At 43.1% G+C, this 20,565-nt stretch overlaps 1 protein-coding gene across 1 annotated transcript in view; it reads left to right on the top strand.

Annotated features, from left to right (window-relative positions):
- Positions 1-20,565, top strand: part of dnaaf9 (dynein axonemal assembly factor 9) — a 279,052-nt gene that overhangs the window by 171,957 nt on the left and 86,530 nt on the right. Inside the window, exons 22-24 of the mRNA XM_072497670.1 lie at positions 7,813-7,959; positions 11,224-11,312; positions 14,492-14,593. Coding sequence (XP_072353771.1) covers positions 7,813-7,959; positions 11,224-11,312; positions 14,492-14,593 — 338 coding nt within the window. The remainder of the gene's footprint in view (positions 1-7,812; positions 7,960-11,223; positions 11,313-14,491; positions 14,594-20,565) is intronic.

The raw sequence follows: 20,565 nt of genomic DNA on the forward strand, positions 1-20,565 counted from the left end.
CTCGCAGCCACTGTTGTGCCGACCCCCCAGATGGGCAGGGACATGGCTGGACAGTGCCAACCTGCAGTTCCAGGTTGCTGATGGCAGGGGCATTGCCAGGTTGGCATGGCCAAGGGGGTGGGGACTGTTGAGGGACCTTTGCTGACCCCAATAGTGGGGTGTCGCTCACTTGAGGGGGGTGGGTTGTAGGGTTATTCTGAGATCGGGACTGCACTACACCTGAGTATCCAGCCTTGCTGGCGTCTTCTGGTCCCACACGTGACATTTTTGCCGTGAATCCAAGTAGGTGGATTGCGATCTAGATCGCACCACACTTTAGAGATTCTTTGGCAGAATTGCACCCTTAACTTCAGCAATAAATTGTAGTTAAATGTTAGGGGCTGGTTTAGCACAGGGCTAAAGAGCTGGCTTTTAAAGCAGACCAAGGCAGGCCAGCAGCACGGTTCAATTCCCGTACCAGCCTCCCTGAATAGGCACCGGAATGTGGCGACTAGAGGCTTTTCACAGTAACTTAATTTGAAGCCTACTTGTGACAATAAGCGATTTTCATTTCATTTTCATTTTATTTCATAAATGCAAACTTGACTAGATTTTATGAAGAGATGAACCCTTAAAATTCCTTCACTTATCAAAATCCCAAGCTGGCATTCTGTGTCAAGCTGCAATCAGTCATGAGCTGCTATCTTCATACTTGTTTATAGTGGATGAAGAAAAAGCTGGAATTTAATAGCTGAATTGTTACAGAATTGCAAGGTGCTGTGAAAAGTCTGTTACTTTCTAATAACTGGCATAGTCTAAATCATTTTCTATGCACAATTGTTGGACATTCTTATAAAATCACATGGTGGTCTGTTACAGTCAAGTATTTTTGCTTACACCGCATTTATGGCTATGGGTAGTCTAGTTGATGAGGTTTACTTGGGGTTACAATAGGTTTCTGACAGTTTTTAAAAGAAGTAGTGGGAAAGGAAGGCTTGTGAAATAGATACACCTGGGTTGACTACCTTGAGGTTAACCAATTAGTTCAATAACACAGTTCCAAGAGCAGTGATAATCTCCAATCTATCTGGGAAATATTATCAGTGTTATTTCGCAGGTATCTGTTCTGGAAGTCCTTCTGTTCACAATATTTTTGTGATACTGGGTGGGCTAAAAATTGATAGATATTAATAATCTTTATTATTGTCACAAGTAGGCTTACATGAACACTGCAATGAAGTTGCTGTGAAAATCCCCTAGTCACCACATTCCGGCACCTGTTCGGATACACTGAGGGAGAATTCTGAATGCCCAATTCGTCTAACAAGCACGTCTTTTTGGACTTGTGGAAGAAAACCGGAGCACCTGGAGGAAATCCACACAGACACAGGGAGAACGCGCAGACAGTGACCCAAGCGGGAATCGAACCTGGGATGCTGAGAGGCAATAGTGTTAACCACTGTGCTACCGTGCCACAGGAAGGCTGATCATATTTCAAGTTGATAAGACACGATGACCAGATGGAATGCATCTGTGAATGCTGAGGGAATTAAGAATGAAAATTGGAAGAGGTACTGACATAACCCCTGCAGCCCTCCTCAGATACAGGGGTAGTGCCAGAGACCTGGAGAATGGCAAAATGTTACAACCTTGTTCGTGAAAGGCTGGACAAGTATGGATTAATAAAGGAAAGCTAAATGGATTTGTTGGAGGCAAATCACGTTCAACTAACTTGCTTGAGTTTTTTGAGGTAACCGGGAAGGTTTATGTGGTGTATTTATATGGACTTGATTTGCCAACAAATTTGAGGCCCATGGAATAATAGGGACATTGGCAGCATGGATTTGAAGTTGACTTAATGACAGAAATCCAGCCTCGTGAAGAATATTTTTTTTCTCCGTCTGATGGAAAGTATACAGTGGGGTTCTGAAGAGGTCAACATTAACACCACTGCTTTTCTTTGTGTGTGTTACTGACTTATACAGGGCACGATTTCAAAATTTGTAGATGGCTCAAAATTATGTGTTGTGAACTGTGAGGAAGATGAGAAATATGAAATGATTATATTTTGTAGGAAGAATGTGGAGAGGCATTATGAGGTAAAGACTAAAATTCCAAACGGGGTGCAGGAAGAAAGATCTGGTGTTGAATTTGCATAGATCTTTGAAGGTGGCAGGACTCATGAGAGAGTGGTTAGCAAAGTATATGATATCTTGAGCTTCATACAGAGAGGCATGAAGTGCAAAAGCAAGCAAGTTATGATAAACGGTTGTAAATCACTGGTTCGGCTCAACTTGAGTATTGTATCTAATTCTGGGCACTGCAGTTTAGGAAGGATGTGAAGGATTTACAACAGAAACAATATATGAGAATGGTTTCAAGGATAAGGGACTACAGTTATGTGGATTAGATTGGAGAAGCTGCGGTTGTTCTTTGGGTAGGTGGAGGAGAAGAGAGCGAGCAAGTTGAGAGGAGATTTAATAGAGATATTAAATATCATACAGGGTCTGGGCAAGTGATGGGGAAAAATTGATCCCATTGGTGGAATGTTGATTAATCAGAAGACTCCGATTTAAGGTGTTTTGCAGATGAAGCAATGGTACGACGAGGAAAAGTTTAATTTTTTTTAATGTACCCAGTGTTTAGGATCGGGAATGCACTGCATGAGCATGGTATAACCAAATTCAATTGTGGCTTTGGAAAGGAAAGTGGGTAAGCAGCCTGAAGAGGGAAAATATCCACGACTACAGAGAAAAATTGGGTGGAGCGCAACTAGCTGAGTTGCTCTTGAGGAGAACCAGCATAGACATGCCTCCATCTTTGCTGTAATCATTCAATGATTCTATATTTATGATTGTGAGTCTGTCCGACATAGGCACAGCATCACCGTCTAATTTTCTGAAAGGGGCAAAAACAAGAGAGAGAAAAATCTGTCTGTGTGGAGTTTGCATATTCTCCCCATGTCTGCGTGGGTTTCCTCGAGATTCCGGTTTCCTCCCACAGTCCAAAGGTGTGCAGGTTTGGTGGATTGACCATGCTAAATTGCCCCTTAATGTCCAAAAAGGTTAGGTAGGATTACCGGGTTATGGGGATAGGTTGGAGATATGGGCCTTGGTAGGGTGCTCTCTCAGTGGGTTGGTGCAGTCGAATGGGTTGAATAACCACCTTCTGCACTGTCGGATTTCATAATCTTATGACAATTTAAGGAAATAAACAGTAGTTTTGAAATGGATAAACTGCTTCGGATAAATATCACAAACAAATTGCTTTTAGCAAGATTCCATAATCGGTGTGAAAATGATCGGATAATATCTCTATTAGATTGATTAAGAGTGAATATTGCTAGGATGCTGCCTGAATTCTCTTTCTGTGAGAGTTCTTGTGTTCATCGATATTCCTCACACCCACTGAGGGCATGAAATGACAGGGCAAGAACTGTCTCATCACCTGCAATAATTGTGGTAGAAGAACTAGTTTGTAATTATATTTAGTGTAATGAGCATTTTGTGTTGTGAATTATTTATTATTTACTTATGGGATAAATTCCATACTCAACATCTTAAGTTCAGTACATATTAATTTCTCACTGTTATTAAATAGATGTAAGGCAGCAGCTAATGAACAGCAGTGAATACCGGGCTGAAGAGCATTACCACTTTGCAGATAACTATATGAAGAGTGATCTTGGTTCTGTGGAGTGAATAAATTGTAGAGGAATTGTCGTCTTTGTCAGTAGTATATGCTCACAACCTTTGGTCTTGAGAGAAATTGCTGTTTGGAGGACTTCAATGATCTAGATTTAGAAAAATTAAGGGTACACTGATTGGGTAAGCAGCCTGAAAGGGATCAGTATGATCAGTATGGGATTCCAGGATTCCAGGGAAAGAGCAGGAAAGTGGATGTGAGGAGCAGGAAAGTGGATATGAGGAATGTCGGGTCATTCTATTGATGATCCTATTGAATGGTGGAGCAGGCTCGAGGGGCTGAATGGCCTACTCCTGTCCCTATTTCTTATGGTGTTACGCTCGAATCAGATGCTGGGTGACTTATTTGCGGAATTGTTAGTTAGTTCAGATAGACGCTGATATAGCTCAGTGGGCTAGACAGCTGGTTTGTGAAGCAGAACAAGGCCAGTAGCATGGGTTTAATTCCCGTATCAGCTTACCCGAACAGGCGCTGGAATGTGGCGACTAGTGGTTTTTCACAGTAACTTCATACTTGTGACAATAAAAGGTTATTATTATTATTTTCTCATTTGCAATTTTCCTTTGTATATTGCAAATGTGAAAAGTTGTCCTTTATGTTAAATTGTGAATGCTGGGCTGATCATTTGAAAGTAAACTCATCAGGTTAAAGAACAATGTTAAGCTGGAACATATTTATTTTATCGTTGGATCTGTACAGCCAATCTCCAGGCATCTAATAGTGTGATTCTGTACCTGAGAAGTGTACTTGCAAATTAACTTACATTTACTTTTATCATAGAACATTGACAGGGATTTACTTTTGTCAGATGCCTGCTAAGTAAAAACAAAAATAGATGTGACATTTCTTTTCCTCCTCCTTACCCTTTGTTTGCCATCCCTTTCTTTAAATGTATACTTTTGCATCCATCTTGCTCTCTTGGTTAGAGAAGAGAATGTTAAATCCTCAGATCGATGTCTGCTCATTTTGGATGATATGAAGAGGCAGATTTGGGGAATATTTAAGAATGTACTTTATTAATATGTATTCAAGTTTTTATTTTGGATTCTTGGGGTTGAAACCATATGTGACTGGTTGACACCTGTACGCAACGTGTCATCTTTGACATGAAATTTTAAATTGAGGCTCTGTCTGCCCTCTCAGGTAGACTGTACACTATTTCAAAGAAGAGCAGGAGAATTATCCTTTGTATCGTGGCCAGTATTTATTTCTCGGTCGACGTTGCTAAAATAGATTATCTGGTTATTATCAAATTGCTATTGTGGGAGCTTGTGTGCAAATTGGTTGCATTTTCTACAACAATTAACCTTTGGGACATCCTAAGCTGGATTCTCTGTCGGCGGGATCCTCCGTTTTGCCAGCAGCGCACTCCCGCCTGCGGATTTCCTGACGGTGTGGGGATGCCCACAATGGGAAACCCCATTGGCCGGCTGCTGCACCAGAAAACGTGTGCGGTAGGATGGAGGATCCCTCCCGTGTGTTTGTCTAAGATGCTACGTCAATGCAAGTCTTTTATATTAGTTCCTCACTTCTCTGAACAAAGCCTCTGTTAAATCGAGAATTTCTTACAAACATTTCAACATTTGTCGGTATTTTCTTTTCCTGGAGTCGCTTTGATGAATTTCGGACACGTCGATACCAATTGGACCAGGTGTTTAAAGCCTATTAATTTTCTCTTTCTCTCTCATTATTAGTTAAAGGAGTAGATATTGATTTTTCCCTCAATGCACCTGCTTGTGGTATTTATAGGGTTAATATCTTCCCTTTCTGTATAGAACATTACAGCGCAGTACAGGCCCTTTGGCCCTCGATGTTGCGCAGACCTGTGAAACCACTCTAAAGCCCATCTACACTATTCCCGTCCATATGTCTATCCAATGACCATTTGAATGCCCTTAGTGTTGGCGAGTCCACTACTGTTGCAGGCAGGGCATTCCACACCCTTACTACTCTTTGAGTAAAGAACCTACCTCTGACATCTGTCTTATATCTATCACCCCTCAATTTAAAGCCATGTCCCCTCGTGCGAGACATCACCATCCGAGGAAAAAGGCGCTCACTGTCCACCCTATCCAATCCTCTGATGATCTTGTATGCCTCAATTAAGTCACCTCTTAACCTTCTTCTCTCTAACGAAAACAGCCTCAAGTCCCTCAGCCTTTCCTCATAAGATCTTCCCTCCATACCAGGCAACATTCTGGTAAATCTCCTCTGCACCCTTTCCAATGCTTCCACATCCTTCCTATAATGCGGCGACCAGAATTACATGCAATACTCCAAATGCAGCCGCACCAGAGTTTTGTACAGCTGCAACATGACCTTATGGCTCCGAAACTCAATCCCTCTACCAATAAAAGCTAACACACCGTACGCCTTCTTAATAACCCTCTCAACCTGAGTGACAACTTTCAGGGATCTATGTACATGGACACCGAGATCTCTCTGCTCATCCACACTGCCAAGAATCTTACCATTAGCCCAGTACTCTGTCTTCCTGTTATTCCTTCCAAAATGAATCACCTCACACTTTTCTGCATTAAACTCCATTTGCCACCTCTCACCCCAGCACTGCAGCTTACCTATGTCCCTCTGTAACTTGTAACATCCTTCCGCACTGTCCACAACGCCACCGACTTAATGTCATCTGCAAATTTACTCACCCATCCTCCAGGTCATTTATAAAAATGACAAACAGCAGCGGCCTCAAAACAGATCCTTGTGGCACACCACTAGTAACTGGACTCCAGTCTGAACACTTCCCATCAACCACCACCCTTTGTCTTCTTCCAGCTAGCCAATTTCTGATCTTTACTAGTTAAAGTAAAATCCTTTTTCTGAATAGTAATATTCTATATTGGGGAGCTGACTGGCAAATTCACCGTTTAAAATTCTCATCCTACTAAATTCCTCCCGTGGTTTTCTCGTCCCTATCTTTGTGATCTCCTCCAGCTCTAGAGCTCTGTTAATAAGGAGAAGCAAAGAAGAAGAAAAACAACAACAAAGAAAACCTTTTGGCTTGGAAGTAGGAGAGTCCATACCGAGTTGAGCGAAAGAAGAAATGTTTATTTCTGGAGCTTCTGATACATGACTCACCAGCCTGCTTTAAACCAGAAGTGATTGGGTCACCCTTAGTGTGCAAGCACGTATTCCGTCAAGGACTCTGGGGATATGAGATATCCGACTCCGTACATCTCATTGGTACAGGTTATTACAAAACTGTTTCCAGTGTCTGAAGAGGAGGCAACCAAACCAAAGATTTAATAAAGAAAACAGAAAATGCTGGAAAAGCTCAGAAGGTCTGGCAGCATCTGTGGAGACAGAAACTGGAGTTAGTTTTTGAGTCTATGACTTTTCAATTGGCAAAAGAGACAGAAGATATATGGGGAGTGGGACAAATAATTATATAAAGTTTATGATAATTTGGAATGCATTGCCTGACTAGATGTACCAGCCTCCCCGAACAGGCGTCGGAATGTGGCGACTAGGGGCTTTTCACAGTAACTTCATTTGAAGCCTACTTGTGACAATAAGCAATTTTCATTTCATTTTCCAGGTGGTGGAAGCAGATTGAGCAGTAATTTTCAACAGGGATAAATACTTGAATTGGAGTTTAGGGAAAAAGGGCAGGAGAACAGGATTAAATTGGACAGGCCTTTCAAGGAGCTGTCACAGGTGCAATGAATGAAATGGCCTCTTGCTGTGCTGTATCATAGAATGGTTACAGCACCAAAGGGGGCTGTTTGACCTGTCGTATTTGTTAATAATAATAATCCCTTATTGTCACAAGTAGGCTTCAGTTAAGTTACTGTTCTAACTCTCTGCAAGAGTACTTATAGTGCCACTCCCCTGCCTTTCCTCCATAACCCTGCAAATATTTCTTCAGCTAATGATTATTCTGTTCCAACAATCAGTTAGGACCAGTCCACATTGTAACCATATTTAATAAAACAAACTAGGTAATTGTCACAAATATTATTTCATTGCTTTTAATACTTAAACTAAGTGGAAAATGTATGTCATTTTGTTTTTTCCTCGATAAACTCTAAATGAAACACTTGAATCAGAATTCTGCCCCAGACCATATATTGATTTTGAGACTGTCACTAATGTATTTTTTTTATGCTCTAGAATTCCCCAGGTGTCGTTGCTGTACTTATCATTGAATACAAGAAATCTTTGCTTCCACATCTGCCCATCCATTTACACACCGCATCGAATTGCCTGATGTTTGCATTTATGCCAAGATCAAAAATCTATAAATCCTTTTACTCCCAGGTAAGAACATAAAGAAAAATGAATGATTTCCGATAATCAAATATTTCCATAAAATGCCTCCTTGTAACATGGGCAGAAATTGATACGTTTCCCACTGAAAGAGTTTATTCCAGTTTCTAGAAAAGACAATCTCATGTGTGCTTGATTATTGCTATAACCAATAATTGACCTAATAATAATCTTTATTAGTGTCACAAGTGGGCTTAATTAACACTGCAATGAAGTTACTGTGAAAATCCCCTAATCACTACACTCCGGTGCCTGTTCGGGTATACTGAGGGAGAATTCAAAATGTCTATTTCACCTAACAAGCACGTCTTTCAGGTCTTGTGGGAGGAAACCCACACAGACACTGGGAATATGTCTCCACAGTGACCCAAGCAGGGAATCGAACCTGGGTCCCTGGCGCTGTGAAGCAACAGTGCTACCCACTGTGCTACCGGGGCGCCCTTTATGTCAGATATCAGTTGGTATCTGATCAAATTAATAAACTTCTCATTAATATTTCCTTTAAAATGTAGCTGTCCAGCACGGCCAATTTTATTCCAGGATGTGAATCTTTAAATTTTTTTACATGGCTGCAATAGCTGCATATGTGATATGTATCATGCAACAAGGCTAAGTGGGTACATTGCTGTTGACTTTTAATCATTCAGAAAATTGCTATCAGTATATAATTGCACTTTTTCTATCTCCCTTTTCTTTTGTTTCCTGACATATTTGCACCGTCAGAAAAAAACTGTCCATAATTTCATTGAGTGGATATATTTCAAGCAGTAAATGTCTGAAAATAGTGGTGTTCATTCATCTACTATCCTGATTAAAATGTTACCTTTCATTTGTTATGTCTCCTGAAGCGACAGTGTTTATGCTCCTTATTCAAATAAAACATTTTTTACCCAGTCTATTCCCAATAGTTACTCATTTTTGTATAAAATGCAGCATTTATTCAAATTCAGTCTATGCTGTATTTGCTTAGAGTACATTTTTCAAAGCTAAAATTGAACGCTTCAGCTAGTCCTTTTGTTTGTGCTTTCAGGAGTTATTTACAGTTTATTGTTTTGCCCGTGACCTGCTGATGTTGCTGCAATTGTCTCAAATTAATTAATAACCAGATACACACAGGAATTGTGATGTCTCAAAATTTGTTAAGTATTCCGTGGCCTTGGACTTGCAGCTCTTGTCTGACAATTATATGAAGTGCTAGATTACGCTATTAAGGAATACATATGTTACTGAGTAAGGAATTAGTCCAACTCCATTTGGATACATAGAAGTTACAACTGATGGATTCTGAGCGTGTTTACCCAATTTCTGTCACGCAGCTGTTCGGTCTAATCTTGATAATACAAAGAATTTTACGGCCTATTTAAGGCAGGATCAGGGCGTACAGCCTGGAAAATCCTGGAAGTTGATATTGGGGCAGGATCCTGATGTGATCCTACTTTTTTTTTTGTTGCTTTCCCTGGAGAGCGATTGAAGGAGAGCAGGAACTCGCATTGGACCTGCCAGACAAATAGTTGAGAAGTGATTGAGGTTATTAAGCAATTATTTATTGCTATAACACTGAATCCTGGAGCTTCCAGCCACAACAGAAATGTTAAAAACATCTGGTTCACTCATGTCCTTGAGGGAAGGAAATCTACCGTCTTTATCCGGTCTGGCCTGCATGTGACTCCAGACCCACACAGCGATGAGGTTGACTCTTAACCGCTGTCCCCCACCCCACTGAAATGGCCCAGCAAGCCACTCCGTTCAAGGGAAATTAGGAATGGGCAATAAATGCTGGCCCAGCCAGCAATGCCCACATTCCAAGAACAATTTTTAAAAAGCGGCTCCATAAGTGGAACGTGTCCAACCTGATGGAGAAGATGAAGAGTTACCTGCGGTGATGGGACTCACTCCCATTATACCTGGCGGGAAGGGTTCAAATGATAAAAATGAATGTGCTGCCAAAGTTCCTCTTCCTATACCGATCACTCCTGATCTTTATTGTCAAATCCTTCTTCACCAGGGTTGGCAAAATAATAATGGCCTGTGCCTGAGTGGGAAAGAATCCTAGAGTACGGAAACATCCGACAAAGAGGGCGACAAATGGGAAGCCTGGCTCTGCCATACCTCCTATTCTATCACTGCACAGTAAATGCAGAGAGAGTGCAGGGGTGGTTAGGAGAGCTAGAGGCAGAATGGGTCCAGATAAAGGAGTACGGGGTGTTCCTCCAAGCTCTGGCCACCGCCTCACTCCCAGCACCCCGCCAACCACATACTCGAGGAGCTCGGTGGTAGTAGCCACATAAAGGACCTGGAGCCTGTTCAGGCACCACTTCTAGCTCAGTGGGATGTCTGTTGCGGCCCCCATTTGCAGGAACTATAAATCTGCGAGCAAAAATAGAAGGCACTTTCAGGATGTGGACAGTGGACAGAGGGGTGCTGGCGGTGAGGAACATGTATATGGATGGTAGAGTAGCAACCCTGGGGAAACTAACAGAGAAGCCTCAGTATGGATTCTCCGGCGAGGTCCTCCATTTCGGACTCACGCCCACGCATTTCCTGACGGCGTGGGGGTGTCCACAATGGGAAACCCCATTGGCTGCTGCTGGAATGGAGAATCATGCTGCGGACGGGGGCGTGCCACACCAGAAAGCGGGTGTGGCGGGTTGGAGAATCCTGCCCTTCAACTCTCGAGAGGGAATGATACTTGCAGCTATGAGCCTTACTCCGCAAGTAGACCACGATCTCCGTAGAGAAACCTGGACGAACCCTACTGGACAGACTGCTAGCACCGGACTTAGTAGGGGGAAGTAAATGTGGCGACATATACAGATGACTGTTAGAAGAGGTAAGGTCCCCACTGGACGAGACGCAACAAAAATGGAAGCAGAAGTCGTGCATTGAGATGGGGGAGGACTCTCGATCGAAGCTCCTCACAGGATCAACTCTACTTTTGCGCAGGGCTGAGCCTAATGCAACTAAAGGTGGTGCACAGAGCACACCTAACCAGGAGAAAAATATCAGCCATTATCGAATGGCGGAGCAGATTCGATGGGCCAATGTCTTATGGTCTTATGATATTTTCACTGAAATCTACTAGTATTTTTAAGAGATAATCTTTATTGATAATTTTGATGTCTAGCTTATCCTCAACCTTTCTCATTTTTAAAATCATTCTTTGGAACAAACTGGTTAGATGGACAAAATTGTATACTTGAGAGATGTCTATATCCTTGTAAAAATAGCTTTAAATTTGATCTTGATATATTGTAGGTGATGTCTCCATGGCAGCAAGAGGGAGAGTCAGGAATTACACTAAAAATGTGTCAGAGTAATCAGTTATCTGAAGAGCTGAGGAAGCTGTAAGTAATTTGTTTGGCCAGCCAAGGATTTTAGAAATTAAAGCAGGAATTACAATTTTCTTAAATTTAAATTTGTTATTTTTATCTCTAATACTTTCCACTGTTGCCTTTCAGTCAGCAGGTTCGGGTACTTAATAAACGGTTTTGTTTCCGATATTTATCTAATTATCATTTTGATTGGCTTACTTGGAAGCAGGATTTGAATTTAAGCAGACTTCATAAATGCGCAGATCATTCAGTCTCTATGCAGATGAACCCAGTTATAGAGTCATTATGGCATAGAAGGAGACCATTTGGTCCATCGAATCCATGCTCGCTCACAAGAGCAATCCATTTCATTCCCCCATTAAATCCCCACAGCTCTGCTAATTTATTTCTCTCAAATTGCCTATACCATTTTAATTTGAAATAATTGATTGTCTCTGCTTCCAGCGACCTCAAAGACAGCGAGTTCCAGGGAATTGCCACGTTTTCTCCCTGCATCCCTTGACGAAAATTTTAAATCTGTCTCTCCTAGTCCTTGTATGAACAGTTTATGGGAATAGCTTTTTTTGTGGACCACATAATTTTGTACACCTCTATCTCTCATCAACTCCTTTAAGGCGAATAGACCCCAGCTTCTTCAATCTTACTTGGTAGCTCAAATCCCCAATACCTGAATCTATTATGACCAATCTCCTCTGTGTCCTCTCGAGGAGCCTCAAAACTTGTATGCAGAAGTGGATGCAGTACTCCAGATGCTGGGTTCTATGTGCACCTGCTGGATGTGTTTTTGGTAGGTGGTGCACAGAATATAGATCAGGTGGCTATCCCACCACCCTCCTGCCCACCTCTGAGCTCACTGGCATTATATGCTACATAGGCAGGCTACCAAATTTCAGTGTCTGTCCACCATAATTAAACAGATAATTACAAGTTATTTATGCTAGTTTCACAAAACCTATAGACCTAAATGATACACTTTGCACACCATAACATGGTTGGCTTGGCAGTCGGGTGGGAGTAGGTGGGCCATTTGTAAAGGCAAGTATGTACAAAGGTGGAGGGGTGGGGGTCGCAGCGAGTGCATTATCTCATTCTGGTGGGGGTGCCCTGCACATATCCGGGCAATCTCGCCACGGTGTCACTCCCCCTCTTCCCTCTGTGCTACCTGCCTGACAGAACACGGCTGGCCTCTTTCTTCAGTCACCCCATCCCACTCAAATTACCATTTGCACCTCCTCCAGGACTATGTTCTTTTTCTTTACTTGTCCCATTACCACCCACTTTTTGCACCTCAATCCCTTTTGCCATTTCATGTTTCCTATCTGCCCTATCGCAGATCTTTTCTGTCCTTGTATTTTTGGGGCAGCCATGTTTCTCGTCAGCCGCCTTCCTGCAGTGCCTACTATTCGGCTCAGGCACTGCTATGAGTGAAGGAACTGCTGGTCAATTGGATAGGCTGGCAAATCCGAGGGCAGGACTTACTCCCAAGTGATGCATAGAAATCTCATTTTCACTATTGTCGCCCCTCTGCAGCGTATTATGGCCGCGGGGTGGGCTGGCATGGAGTGAGCCAGCTACAGCTGACTTTACTTCTCGGACGAGGAGAGTAGAGCAATCCACTCTCCCGTAAAATGTAACCCTAGTTATGCCTGAACAAAGTCTTCATAAGGTTCACTATAAATTCCCTGTTTTTGTGCACTGTTTTTGTCCCTGCAGGTCCTTTGAAACTGTGCCTCTTATCCTTTCTGCCAAAATGTATTATCTCACACTTTGAAATAAATTCAATTTGCTACTTGTCTGCCCATTCTGTCACCCTATCTGACTTGTTGCAATCGATTAGCATCATCATCATTGTTTGTCCGCATCTCCTAGTTTGATATCATGGCAAAGTTTGAAATTTTACTCTATATATTCCAAAAACCCAAGTCATTTATATAACTCAAAAAAAAGCAGTGATCCAGCACTGAGCCATGAGAAACACCACTTTCTAACATCCTCCAGTCTGCCGAGCAACTATTCACCAGGACTCTTTCCTGACCTGAAGTCAATCTTTTTTAATCCGAACTGACCCTCCTCAATGAACCCTTCCATGAACCTCAATTATGCTAGCCACAGTCCTTTATGGAATACTCTGTCAAACATTTTCTTAAAATAACCATTTGCATCTCTTCAACTTTCTCTGCTATTTCATCGAAAAAATTGAATGTGAAAAGCTAAATGCAATCTGCTTTTTACAAATCTGTGCTGGCTCTCCTTAATTAACTTAAACTTCTCCAGAGGCCGGTTAATTATTTTTATATGTTTGTTGATTATTGTGCCTTGTTTATCTTAGAAGCATTATAAATTTTGCTTAGAAAGGCTTCGAAGGAGACGGATGGTTGGGATTATGTTTGTGGAAGATGCATCACGTTGCCATTCACATCTCCTGCAGGCCCATCTTCTGTTTCTTTACTTGTCCCATTACCACCCACTTTTGCCTTGCGCCACAATCCCCTTTCCTATCTTCTGCCCTGTCACTGACCTTTTTGTTCTTTCTTGCCTTTCTTCTCCCTATAATCTTTATTAATGTCACAAGTAGGCTTACATTAACACTGCAATGAAGTTACTGTGAAAATCACCTTGTTGCCACACTCCAGCGCCTGTTCGGGTACACCGAGGGAGAATTCAGAATGTCCAATTCACCTAACAAGCACGTCTTTTGGGTCTTGTGGGAGGAAGCAGGAGCACCCGGAGGAAACCCACGCAGACACGGCGAGAACGTGCAGACTCCACACGCAGTCACCCAAGCTGGGAATTGAACCTGGGTCCCTGGCATTGTGAAGCAACAGTGCTAACCACTGTGTTACCGTGCTGCCCTGCGTCAGCACTTGCATTATTATATCAAACATTTTGCAGTTATGATGGATCATTGCCTTTTGTTTCGCTCTCCACAAATGCTAACCGGCAAACAGGATTTCCAGCACTTTCTGTTTATTTTTCAGGTTTCTGCCATCTTCAGTAAACTGCTTTTTTGAATGAGATGTATTAAATTAGCCTTGAATATCAAGTTTCAGTGAAATATAGTTATAAAATTGTCACAGTAAATCAATATTGAAATGAACATTCTTGTGTATTAATGTTCTTCGTTATATTTAATTGGCAAATTGTAATAATGCACATATTGATTTATTTGGCTATTGCTCTTTATTCTTCAGACATTTGAACCTGGAGAAACGTTTTGAGGTCCAGTCTAAATCTAGAGATGAACACTGGAACTGTTTAAAAAGATTTGGTGCAAATCTACCAGAGTTTGATATGTAAGTGTTTTTTTTGTTATGACTAAATGAAATACTGGCCATTGAATGATTTTTCTTTCCTTCCGACCTTTTCATTAATGCTTCAGCTACCTTTGACTCACTTTCTAGCCCAAATGCTGGTTTAGCCCACTGGGCTAAATCACTGGCTTTTAAAGCAGGCCAGCAGCATGGTTCAATTCCCGTACCAGCCTCCCCGAACAGGTGCCGGAATGTGGCGACTAGGGGCTTTTCACAGTAACTTCATTTGAAGCCTACTTGTGACAATAAGCGATTTTCATTTCATTCATTTCATGCTTCTGCCTCTTGGTATCCTTCCATTAAATCCCAGTTCTGGATGAATAATGCATGCATAGAACATAGAAAAATACATGTTGTGCCGAGCCTTTGTCATAGACTATCATAGAATTTACAGTGCAGAAGGAGGCCATTCGGCCCATCGAGTCTGCACCGGCTCTTGGAAAGAGCACCCTACCCAAGGTCAACACCTCCACCCTATCCCCATAACCCAGTAACCTCACCCACCACTAAGGGCAATTTTGGACACTAAGGGCAATTTATCATGGCCAATCCACCTAACCTGCACATCTGTGGGATGTGGATCTGTTGGACTGTGGGAGGAAACCGGAGCACCCGGAGGAAACCCACGCACACACGGGGGCGATGTGCAGACTCTGCACAGACAGTGACCCAAGCCGGAATTGAACCTGGGACCCTGGAGCTGTGAAGCAATTGTGCTATCCACAATGCTATCGTGCTGCCCTTAAGAATAAATTAATCTACACTATATCATTCTACTGTAATCCATGTGCCTATCCAATAGCTGCTTGAAGGTCCCTAATGCTTCTGACTCAACTACTTCCACAGGCAATGCATTCCATGCCCCCGCTACTCTCTGGGTAAAGAACCTACCTCTGACATCCCCCCCTATATCTTCCACCATTCACCTTAAATTTATGTCCTCTTGTAATGGTTTGTTCCACCCGGGGAAAAAGTCTCTGACTGTCTACTCTATCTATTCCCCTGATCATCTTATAAACCTCTATCAATTCGCCCCTCATCCTTCTCCGTTCTAATGAGAAAAGGCCTAGCACCCTCAACCTTTCCTTGTAAGACCTACTCTCTATTCGAGGCAACATCCTGGTAAATAGCCTTTGCCCCTTTTCCAAAGCTTCCACGTCCTTCCTAAAATGAGGCGACCAGAACTGCACACAGTACTCCAAATGTGGTCTTACCAAGGTTTTGTACAGCTGCATCATCACCTCACAGCTCTTAAATTCAATCCCTCTGTTAATGAACGCCAGCATACCATAGGCCTTCTTCACAGCTCTATCCACTTGAGTGGCAACTTTCAAAGATGTATGAACATGGACCCCAAGATCTCTCTGCTCCTCCACATTGCCAAGAACTCTACCGTTAACCCTGTATTCCGCATTCATATTTGTCCTTCCAAAATGGACAACCTCACACTTTTCAGGGTTGAACTCCATCTGCCACTTCTCAGCCCAACTCTGCATCTTTGTCTCTTTGCAGCCGACAACAGCCCTCCTCACTGTCCACAACTCCACCAATCTTCGTATCGTCTGCAAATTTACTGACCCACCCTTCAACTCCCTCGTCCGAGTCATTAATGAAAATCACAAACAGCAGAGGATCCAGAACTGATCCCTGCGGTATGCCACTGGTAACTGGGATCCTGGCTGAATATTTGCCATCCACCACCATTCTCTGACTTCTATCGGTTAGCCAGTTCGTTATCCAACTGGCCAAATTTCCCACTATCCCATGCCTCCTCACTTTCTGCATAAGCCTACCATGGGGAACCTTATCAAATGCCTTACTAAAATCCATGTACACTACATCCACTGCTTTACCTTCATCCACATGCGTGGTCACCTCCTCAAACAATTCAATAAGACTTGTAAGGCAAGACCTCCCCCTCACAAATCCGTGCTGACTATCCCTAATCAAGCAGTGTCTTTCCAGATGCTCAGAAATCCTATCCTTCAGTACCCTTTCCATGACTTTGCCTACCACCGATGTAAGACTAACTGGCCTGTAATTCCCAGGGTTATCCCTAGTCCCTTTTTTGAACAGGGGCACGACATTCGCCACTCTCCAATCCCCTGGTACCACCCCTGTTGACAGTGAGGACGAAAAGATCATTGCCAACGGCTCTGCAATTTCACCTCTTGCTTCCCAGAGAATCCTTGGATATATCCCGTCAGGCCCGGGGGACTTGTCTATCCTCAAGTTTTTCAAAATGCCCAACACATCTTCCTTCCTAACAAGTATTTCCTCGAGCTTACCAGTCTGTTTCACACTGTCCTCTCCAACAATATGGCCCCTCTCATTTGTAAATACTGAAGAAAAGTACTAGTTCAAGACCTCTCCTATCTCTTCAGACTCGATACACAATCTCCTGCTACTGTCCTTGATCGGACCTACCCTCGCTCTAGTCATTCTCATATTTCTCACATATGTGTAAAAGGCCTTGGGGTTTTCAAAGAACAACAAAGAACAAAGAAATGTACAGCACAGGAACAGGCCCGTGCCGACCATGCTGCCCGACTAAACTACAATCTTCTACATTTCCTGGGTCCGTATCCCTCTATTCCCATCCTATTCATGTATTTGTCAAGATGCCCCTTAAATGTCACTATCGTCCCTGCTTCCACCACCTCCTCCGGTAGCGAGTTCCAGGCACCCACTACCCTCTGCGTAAAAAAACTTGCCTCGTACATCTACTCTAAACCTTGCCCCTCTCACCTTAAACCTATGCCCCCTAGTAATTGACCCCTCTACCCTGGGGAAAAGCCTCTGACTATCCACTCTGTCTATGCCCCTTATAATTTTGTATACCTCTATCAGGTCTCCCCTCAACCTCCTTCGTTCCAATGAGAACAAACCGAGTTTATTCAACCGCTCCTCATAGCTAATGCCCTCCATACCAGGCAACATCCTGGTAAATCTCTTCTGCACCCTCTCTAAAGCCTCCACATCCTTCTGGTAGTGTGGCGACCAGAATTGAACACTATACTCCAAGTGTGGCCTAACTAAGGTTCTATACAGCTGCAACATGACTTGCCAATTCTTATACTCAATGCCCCGGCCAATGAAGGCAAGCATGCCGTATGCCTTCTTGATTACCTTCTCCACCTGTGTTGCCCCTTTCAATGACCTGTGGACCTGTACTCCTAGATCTCTTTGACTTTCAATACTCTTGAGGGTTCTACCATTCACTGTATATTCCCTACCTGCATTAGACCTTCCAAAATGCATTACCTCACATTTGTCTGGATTAAACTCCATCTGCCATCTCTCCGCCCAAGTCTCCAAACAATCTAAATCCTGCTGTATCCTCCGACAGTCCTCATCGCTATCCGCAATTCCACCAACCTTTGTGTCGTCTGCAAACTTACTAATCAGACCAGTTACAAGTTTCCTTGATCCTACCCGCCAAAGATTGTTCATGCCCTCTCTTAGCTCTCCTAATCCCTTTCTTCAGTTCCCTCCTGGCTATCTTCATAGAATCATAGAAGTTTACAGCATGGAAACAGGCCCTTCGGCCCAACCAGTCCATGCCGCCCAGTTTTTACCATTAAGCTAGTCCCAGTTGCCCGCACTTGGCCCATAACCCTCTATACCCATCTTACCCATGTAACTATCTAAATGCTTTTTAAAAGACATAATTGTACCTGCCTCTACTACTACCTCTGGCAGCCCATTCCAGACACTCACTACCCTCTGAGTGAAGAAATTGCCCCTCTGGGCCCTTCTGAATCTCTCCCCTCTCACCTTAAACCTATGCCCTCTAGTTTTAGACTCCCCTACCTTTTGGAAAAGATGTTGACTATCTACCTTATCTATGCCCCTCATTATTTTATAGACCTCTATAAGATCACCCCTAAGCCTCCTACGCTCCAGGGAAAAAAGTTCCAGCCTCTCCTTATAACTCAAACCATCAAGTCCCGGTAACATCCTAGTAAATCGTTTCTGCACTCTTTCTAGTTTAATAATATCCTTTCTAAAATAGGGTGACCAGAACTGCACACAGTATTCCAAGTGTGGCCGTACCAATGTCTTGTACAACTTCAACAAGACGTCCCAACTCCTGTATTCAATGTTCTGACCAATGAAACCAAGCATGCCGAATGCCTTCTTCACCACCCTGTCCACCTGCGACTCCACCTTCAAGGAGCTATGAACCTGTACTCCTAGATCTCTTTGTTCTATAACTCTCCCCAAAGCCATACCATTAACTGAGTAGGTCCTGGCCTGATTCGATTTGCCAAAATGCATCACCTCACATTTATCTAAATTAAACTCCATCTGCCATTCGTCGGCCCACTGGCCTAAATGATCAAGATCCCGTTGCAATCCTAGATAACCTTCTTCACTATCCACTGTGCCACCAATCTTGGTGTCATCTGCAAACTTACTAACCATGCCTCCTAAATTCTCATCCAAATCATTAATATAAATCACAAATAACAGTGGACCCAGCACCGATCCCTGAGGCACACCACTGGTCACAGGCCTCCAGTTTGAAAAACAACCCTCTACAACCACCTTGTACAACTTCTGTCGTCCAGCCAATTTTGAATCCAATTGGCAACCTCACCCTGGATCCCGTGAGCTTTAACCTTCTGCAACAACCTACCATGCGGTACCTTGTCAAAGGCTTTGCTAAAGTCCATGGAGACAACGTCTACTGCACTGCCCTCATTTACCTTCTTGGTCACCCCTCAAAAAACTCAATCAAATTTGTGAGACATGATTTTCCACGCACAAAGCCATGCTGACTGCCCCGAATCAGTCCTTGCCTCTCTAAATGCTTGTAGATCCTGTCTCTCCGAATGCCTTCTAGCAACTTACCTTGCAACTTACCTTGTATCCCTCCAGCACCCTGTCTGAACCTTGTTTCCTCGGCCTTACATAAGTCTCCTTCTTCCTCTTAAGACATTCAACCTCTCTTGTCAACCATGGTTCCCTCACACAAACAAAGAACAAAGAAATGTACAGCACAGGAACAGGCCCTTCGGCCCTCCAAGCCCGTGCCGACCATACTGCCCGACTAAACTACAATCTTCTACACTTCCTGGGTCCGTATCCTTCTATTCCCATCCTATTCATATATTTGTCAAGATGCCCCTTAAATATCCCTATCGTCCCTGCTTCCACTACCTCCTCCGGTAGTGAGTTCCAGGCACCCACTACCCTGTATACCCACAATCAATTTACCCTGTATTACCTGGCTGAATAAGGGTGCCATGTTTATTTGGTATAAAGGACAAAACAAGCAGAAACATCTCCACAGCAATTCTCAAAGATACTTGGTGGTAAATGGATGGGGAAGATGGTGGATGCCGGCAATGCCTCTGTACGAGTAACTCCGAGGCCCAGGCTAATGCTCTGGGGACATGGATTCAAATCCCAACACAGCAGCTGGTGGAATTTCAATCCAATTAATAAATCTGAAATATAAAGCGAGTCTCAGTAATGGTGACCATTAAATTATCGACTGCTGTAAAATCCCATCTGATTCACTAATGTCCTTTGGGAAGGAAATCTGCCATCCTTACCTGGTCTGGCCTACATGTGATTCCAGACGCACAGAATGTGGTCTACAGCCCTATGAAACTGCCAAGCGAGCCACTGAGTTTAACAAGGGCAATTAGGGATGGGCAATAAATGCTGGGCCAGCCGGCAAACACCACATCCCATGAAAGAAAGAAAGAAAGAATCACAAACTAGGAAAGTAGCAGGCTCAATCCCCAACTTTCAAAACCTGGGCACAATCTCAGTGGCTAAAATTAGTGTCAGCACTCATAGGTCAAGGAGAGAAAAATTAAATCTGCCATGACTCCTTCCCCTTCTCACAACCAGAATTCCTCACTTAAGAGAGCCAGGGAGTTAATGAGTCAAAACCCACACAGTCACCCAAGGCCAAAATTGAATCTGTGTCCCTGGTA

Source organism: Scyliorhinus torazame, chromosome 3 (assembly GCF_047496885.1).
Source record: "Scyliorhinus torazame isolate Kashiwa2021f chromosome 3, sScyTor2.1, whole genome shotgun sequence".
Lineage (NCBI taxonomy): Eukaryota > Metazoa > Chordata > Chondrichthyes > Carcharhiniformes > Scyliorhinidae > Scyliorhinus > Scyliorhinus torazame.